This window comes from Nannospalax galili, unplaced genomic scaffold, assembly GCF_000622305.1.
Source record: "Nannospalax galili isolate Female #2095 unplaced genomic scaffold, S.galili_v1.0 scaffold442, whole genome shotgun sequence".
NCBI lineage: Eukaryota > Metazoa > Chordata > Mammalia > Rodentia > Spalacidae > Nannospalax > Nannospalax galili.
In genome coordinates, this window is record NW_008348806.1 from 167341 (window position 1) to 175220 (window position 7880).

Below are 7880 nucleotides of genomic sequence, written 5' to 3' on the forward strand. Positions count from 1 at the left end.
AATTCCTTTAAAAATATGAATATTTGTAGAAAATGATTGATTTTAATGTGTTTTCAGCCTTTCAAGGGCATTTTGAATTTGGTTTTGTCTAGTTTGGACGTAAAAAGAAGAAGTACAGGGGGAAGGCAGTGGGCCCTGCGTCCATATTAAAGGAGGTCGGAGATAGAGAGTCCGAGGGAGAAGAGGAGGATGAGGACGAAGACCTTTCTAAGTATAAACTAGACGACGTAAGTTCTTTCCTTGTCCTGCCTTCCCCTTTGTCTTTGACCCATTCTGCAGCACAAATGCTTTGGTGATCGTACCTTTGGTGATCACGTCCTCGCAAGGGAAGGGGGGCCGGGAAGGCTGGCCGTGCGTGGGCTCTGCTGTTGGAACAGGAGAGGTGATGAGGACAGCTTTTACATTAGGATGGAGATGGTTCATTCTGTGGGGCCAGAGTGTATGTTTGTGTCTGGCCTTGTCCCAACACAGGTACTTTGGCGTCTGGTCCTAGACAGTCACAGAGTGCAAGTGTATTCTTAATCTGCTGTTCTAGAGTAAAGCTAGTGGATGTGGACTGGCGGGCTGTGAAGGAGGTGAACCTGAAAACTACTAATGTGCCAGCAGTGTGAGAGCAGAGGGAGGCCCTTCTGCCTTTGTGTTGGCGGGAGGGACTGACTAGGTGAACTCCAGTGTTTGATAATACCCATATGACCAAGTGTCGTACTCTTAACTGTTCATCTTTCTTGATCTGTATCTTAATAGCTAAATGTCTAAATAAAATTATATTTTTATTAGGATGAGGATGAAGATGATGCTGACCTTTCAAAATATAACCTTGATGCCAGTGAAGAAGAAGACAGTAATAAAAAGAAATCTAGTAGACGAAGTCGCTCAAAGTCTCGATCTTCTCACTCAAGATCTTCACGCTCATCCTCCCCCTCCAGTTCAAGGTCTAGGTCCAGGTAAACGGGTACAGGTCAAGGGTAACGCCAGTCAAAATGTCAGTATCTAACTTCTTTATTTATTAATTTTACTTTATCTTTAACTAAATAAGCTTTTATTTTAAAGATTTTGATCAAGTCACCTTTGCTAGACTTGATCTTCATGCCATGTACGTACTGTCCTGTATTTTCAGAAACACCAAGTCTTACAAGAAACTCACTTCTTCTGTGTTAGCACCTTACCTTTTACTAGAATAGACTTAAAGTCAATTTAAATCACTATGTTTAGCAACTAAATAGAGATCTATTCAGTATGTTGAGGACTTATCTGGAAATTTTCCAGGCACTAATGACGTTGTATAATTACTAATTTACTTTGGTATCGGTATCTGAATAACTAAACAAATTGAGCCATGTTAGTTCTGTTGTCCTGATGCTTGCAATTTGGTGGTATCTAGGAATAAATTGAATATTTAGTTGCTGTTGTACTTAAAATACTATTTTTTTGCTTCTATAAAATACATGTTTAATAATATAGTAAAACTAAACGTTGTCTTAAATAGTTCACAGTTATGACCAAAGAATTTTAATATTTGGAGGAATAAAATAGGAGTTGCCGAGTGCGTCATTAGTACTATAACCTACAAGCAGTAAAATGGTGTGAAGAGTAATTTCAGGGGTTGGGAATGTAACTCGGTAGTAGATAGAGCACATGTCTATTATATATGAGGCCCTAAGGTCAATTCCTGCCCCCCCCCCAGAAAAGTAATTCTGAGATAAAAAGTGTAGTGCTTTCTCTCTCTGAAGGGGTTAACTAAATATGGATATTAAAGAATGTCACTTCATTTGGAATTTTTAGAATTTAAATGGGTTAGATCTCCCCTAGTGCCACTTTTTACTTCACTGATGTAATAATATAAAACAAGGCCAGGATTATGTTATCCTGTGTAATTCTTTGAGTCAGGTGACTGGAAGAGCAAGATCAAGTAGACAGTGCCAAGAATTAGGACTGTGATGATGAGACACCGAGGAAGTGGTATTTGTGAATGAGAGGGAAAGCACCCAGTGAGGGTAAAGGTGAACTGTCACCTGTGCTGGGTGGTTAGTCTCGGGCGACTTCTGATTATCGCTACTGAGCGTAAAGTATTCATCGTCTTTGATAAACTGGTACTGCTCCTTGCTTTCCATCTGGACACTTTAGAGTAATGAGGTGTGCAAGGTGGTAGTTGATTTTTCATTTTTAATCTTTTCATTACAGCAATAAGAAGCCTTGTTAAAGTGTTTTGTTTTGAACACGCATTTTGCATAGGTACCTTTTTATGTGAAAGTGAGCTCTAATGTGTATCTTCTCTTCAGTGTTCAGATCATAAAGCTCAGTAGAGTGGTCCTAGAAAAAAATGCTTCATGTTGTTCCAGGTCCCGTTCAGGAAGCTCTTCCAGCTCGCAGTCAAGATCTCGTTCCAGTTCAAGAGAACATTCGAGATCTCGTGGGTCGAAATCAAGGTGAATGAGGTAGCATCTCTGTAAAGCAGAGAGCCAGACTGAAGGCTGCAGGTGCCGCTGCTTGTCCCATTGTTTTGCTTCTGTTGGTTTTATTTTAGCGCTAGAAAACTAATGTACTTGCCTCAGCTTAATTTACGTCTCTCCATGAAATGTTTCCACGGCCAGCGGTGTGCCAAGACATTCCCGTGATTGGCCTGAAGGTGGTCATTTTGCACATACAGGTCTTGTTATTGGAGCTGAGACGTGTGACGTGGGAAGGTGAAGCTCTAGTGCGTAAGCATGGTGTGCGGCAGTGAGCTGCACGGTGAAGAGTTTTGCAAGGCCAATATTTAGAGACAGCTTTGTCGTTCTTTACGTTTTCATCTCTCCCTAGTTTTAAAAGTCACTGAAAGGAAGGCAGATGCTCAAAACTTGCCGTTTTGCAAGGCCAATGTTTAGAGACAGCTTTGTCGTTCTTTACGTTTTCATCTCTCCCTAGTTTTAAAGCAAATTTATAAACTAGTCTTCGAACAAAATCTGCCCTTAAAACTGAATCAGGTTGTTGGCGTGGGCAGGATGTGGTCTGAGCATCACTGTAAAGGTTGCACCTAGTCACAGCACAGATGAAATGATGAGTGACAAAGCGAGGAGAGCTGTTCTCACTTTCCTCAGAAGTTTTTTCTGTACTTGATCAGTATATGCTGGGTTGTAGTTTTGGGGGTTTTTTTGATTGCTTTTGTTTTTGAGACAGGGTCTCACTATGTGGCCCTGGGTGTGGGCAGGATGTGGTCTGAACATCACTGTAAAGGTTGCACCTAGTCACACAGCACAGATGAAATGATGAGTGACAAAGCGAGGAAAGCTGTTTTCACTTTCCTCAGAAGTTTTTTCTGTACTTGATCAATATATGCTGGGTTGTAGTTTTGGGGTTTTTTTTGATTGCTTTTGTTTTTGAGACAGGGTCTCACTATGTGGCCCTGGCTGGCCTGGGACTGGCTATGTAGATCAGGCTGGCCTCGAACTCAGAGATCCACCTACCTCCGCCTCCAAAGTGCTGTGGTTAAAGGCATGCATCACCACACCCAGCCTAAAATATGTTGCCTTTAAGTCAATTTATAGGTTGTCTACTATAGGCATTTCACATTAATATGAAAGCTTCTGAAATTCCACTTGTGGAAATTGACATTCCACAAATGTGATTCGGTTCACACTGAAGTGTAAGAACAACTCTCCTGGGGAAATTGCCTGTTCACTTGAGCCTAATCTAGCATTCAAGGGCATCTCCATTTTAATCCAATTAAGGAAAAGATGATTCACACACTTACTAAGCCAGTACATCCTAGAGAACCAGTGTGTTTTCTTGCTGTGTATTACAGTGTTGTGCTGCTTTGGTCCCTTGGAAACTACAGGATGAGGTTTACAGAGCAGCCTTCAATCCCCTAAATTTGTAATTGCTCACAACTTTCCAAAGAATTCTCCTTTTGGGCTTTCTGTTTTTATTTTAAGCCCAAAGGTGAATTTTTTGGGAAGTTTGAGCTAAATTCCTTCAACCCAAATTTGTAAATGAAGAAAATTTGCATCTAAATATTGCACATTTACTTCCGCCTAAAATATGTGAATGTTACCATTTCATACTTTATGAGTACTTCATAAAAATACATATATTAAGAACTAGTCAAGTTTTAAAGTTGTTTTTTCTTGACTACTTACCAATTTCCTAGTGTTCTGCCTCATTCCTGGCTGTGCCCCTCAGTTCTCTGTAGCAGCTGAACTGAAGAGTTCTATAGCCCACGAGGAGTGACGTTCACTGTCCTCTTCAGATTCATACGGCAGACATATTTTTCTCCCCAGTGGAATGATGTCGTTTCTGAACATGAAGTCACAGAATTGATTTTTAATCCTTATGCACTGTAAACTGAGAAGCCTTAAGCAAATCTTGAAAACAAAGAAAAAAAAGATTCTGTCTTAATTCAGTAAACTGCTTTTCAAGTACCAAAGGGTCAATACTTAGAGTTTTTAAAACAGATCAGATTAAATGGTTGTACTTAGTAGAACTTTTTCATGGTTGGCCCAGAAGTCTGCTGTTGAGTAAGCAGTAAGTATTCCTTCTCACAGACTCTCAGTCGTAATCCTGTTTGTTTTTGGAAACTAAGGCTCCTTCTTCCTTTCTTCTTTAATGAAATGTCTGATTTGTTTCTCAATCAATGAAGATCCAGCTCCAGGTCCCACAGGGGCTCTTCTTCCCCAAGAAAAAGATCGTATTCGAGTTCTTCGTCGTCTCCTGAGAGGAACAGGAAGAGAAGTCCTTCTAGATCTTCTTCTCCCGGTGTTCGCAAAAAAAGACGAACAAGATCACGGTCACCCGAAAGGTTTGGGTTTCTGTAGAATAAGACTGGGTGTTATTAGGTGAATTTAATAGATAAATTTTCTAGGCAAGGGATAAGTTTCTAAACTTTGTTTAGTTATTAGCGTTTTAATAGAACAAACCATTCTCTGATTGTTTTATTTAAATTTTTCCATGTATATGATTATAGCCAACTCTCGGTTATTTTTAAAGATTGCAACCTAGAAGCTACGTCGAAATAACTTACATGCATTTATGTTACTTAAATATTAGAAATGGTGGGAATTCTAGGCATAATTAAAATTCACTTGCGAGATCATTGGAATCTGTCCTCATTTAAATATGAATAAGTGCACTTCCATAGAAACTTACTTGCCCTTTACCTAGAGACTACTCTTTGTACCTAATAGCTTTTCATCTTGCAGTCCAAATAAATCCATTTTTGTTCTTTTGGAAAAGGGCCATATTAGGTTGTTTATCTGTAGTGACATTAACACAGAGTGCAGCTGTCATGTGCCAGCCTCTTCTGCGTCAGACCTGATCACTGGTTCCATTGATTTTTCTCATGGCTCTCAGTGCTTAGACGGTGGTTTACAACTCCACTTGTGACCTGGGAAAATTTCCATGTCCTCTGAACTCGTGAAAGAACACCAGGATCTTGTCAAGTCTGATGACAGCTGGGTTCAGAGTAGGACTGTGTTGTTGCTACCAACCCAGGATGATGACATTTGCCTCCCATATCAGGTTTAAGATTACCATACACGTCGTGTAGAATTTACGTCGTGTAGAATTATGTACAGGAAGTCACTCTGTACTTGAGAGCCATTCTGTTATCTTCTTAGCACTTCTGCACGTCTTTATCTTAGCCACGAGCAATCATCCACTCTAGTTCTTGTCATCTAAATTTAATGAACATGTTCTCTATTCTGTAAGCCAGGTGACTGGTGAGAACACTAAACCCTGAGCCCAGGGCCAGCCCCTACGGACCACCACTCCTGTGCCCAGGTTGATACTGACTTATCCCTATTGGCTGCATGACTATGACACTATAACTGATTGTACAGTCACCTTACGTGGTTAGATCTCCAAAACCTCATTGTTTATGAATGTACTTCCTCATACACAATGGGAAGCCTTGCTGTGTGTTTACATAGAGACTTTGTACACTTTGTGGAGTGTAGCAACAGACATTGATTGGATCACACTTCATTACCAAGTTTGGATGCTTTTTTATACGTTGTTCCTAATGATATGCTTTTGTCCATGCTTTCTATCATTACCCTAAATAATTGAGAGGTGGCTATATTTGAAAAGAGCATATATTTTTAAGTTACAGTTGTGAATTTTAGAAAAATATTACTGGGCTCACATCCATAAGCTTGTGGAAGTTAATGTCAGAGTTTTTAATTCTTTCGGCAAGCATCAAGATGCTAGCTTTTGTTGTGTTGTTTTTGCATCTGTGGGTGGCCTCAGTGCACCTCGTTGACTAGTCGCACTGCTTTCTGTTATGTCTTCCAGGCACCACAGGTCGTCTTCTGGATCGACCCATTCTGGTTCCCGTTCAAGTTCAAAAAAGAAATAATGTATTAACATTTACATCTTTAAAAACATTCAATACAGTGCATGAAGCATACTTTTTAAGAAGTTAATGTCTTACTTGGTCAGAAGTGCTAAACCTGCTAGCTGAGGTGCATGCCTTCATTGCTTTTCAGAACAGTACAACTGTGTTTATTTGTGAAATTAAAAGTGGAGTTGCATTTTAAGCCATAATGTCCCTGGATAGATGCCCTGTTCAAATTCTCATCCTTTCATTGTTTCTGTGCCTGTCCTGTCTATTGGCCGAGACAGGATGGCCTTGGCCTCCCTTTAACTTTGTTCACAGAAGCAAGGCTGGTGAGCTGCTGGGGATCGCCAGTCCCTGCTCATCCGGGAGAAGTAACGGGCCTGTGCTGGCAGTTCTGCCAGAGGTCAGCTAAGTTAGGAAGCTGCCCAGTGCAGACTCAGCTCTCTGCTGCGGTGCCTTAGAATCATTGTGTCTTATCCAGCTTTGTGCCGCCTGTGAGGCAGGAGAGTAGAGAACCGCAGAAGCGTCATTGAAAGGTGTCATCCCTACCTTGAAGGTTTATATGAAATAAAAGTGTAAGGAATATTGTGGGTATCCTTTAAAAAAATCTAGTTACCACATACCATATTTGATTGATCAGGGGGGCAAGGTTAAATCATAGTTGATGAACAAATTAAAGAAGGCTTTTGAAGTCCGTTTCTCAGTGAAAGGCTAGCAGACACCTGGGAATTTAAGTGAGCATTTTATGGATTGCATAAAAGTTTTTCTGAGTAACAAATTCTTTTTCTATATGATTTAAGCAAAAATCACTTTTCCTGTTCACTTGAAAAAACTTATGGCTTAAAATGTTTTCAGAGTTTAGTTCTGAAATTAAAATCTGGTCACTTGAGATCCGATGTTTTGTTCTCTGGTTTAGGAGTTATAAGATTTCTCTTAACAGTCTCTTCAGTGACAGAACAAGGTAAGTATACTATGGGAAGTCAGTAACTGCTCGGGCTCTTTGTTGTGGGGGATTGATTGATTCCTGTTTCTCCCACCCCTTAATATTTGTCTGCTGCAATTTAAATAAGTAAAGCATTTTAAGATGTTGAGTAGACAGACCAAACAAAATGATTTCATTTTAAAGTTTTTCTCCTGAACCGCTCTAAAGATGAAAACAGTATCTTGTGTAGAAGTATTTTGGTCATGTCTTACAAGCTCCCCATGTTCTTAGGTCTCGCTCTCCCTCGCTCTCCTTACTGTCGGTTGCACAAGAACTCTTACCTCTTGTGATTGTGCCTCAGACTCTCAAGTCCACCTTCTGAGTTGCCCAGGCGCTCTGGCTTGTCACCCTTGGTTTATTCTTGTGCTCTCTGTATTTAAAGCTTTGACTGTATTAGGAAAAATGCAAGGTTATAAGTTTAGCTAATAGGAGTTCACAGATAATCCAGATGATTATGCTCTGATTTGGTTTAATTGAGCTGTACTAGTTCATTTCGTAAGGAAATGATACTGTAGACAAATGTAAATAAAATCTGTGAGTCAAGCTTCAAGTGGTGTTCATTAGAAATAAACTAGAAAATTTCAA

The 7880-nt window shown here is 40.1% G+C and overlaps 1 protein-coding gene across 1 annotated transcript in view; it reads left to right on the forward strand.

The window, feature by feature from the left end:
* Positions 1–7880, forward strand: part of Zranb2 (zinc finger RANBP2-type containing 2) — a gene marked incomplete in the record, with an annotated part of 15376 nt that extends 7496 nt beyond the window's left edge. The window contains 5 exon segments of the mRNA XM_008846080.3: positions 93–227; positions 778–944; positions 2340–2426; positions 4616–4774; positions 6268–7880. Of these exon segments, the coding sequence (XP_008844302.2) occupies positions 93–227; positions 778–944; positions 2340–2426; positions 4616–4774; positions 6268–6331 (612 nt within the window).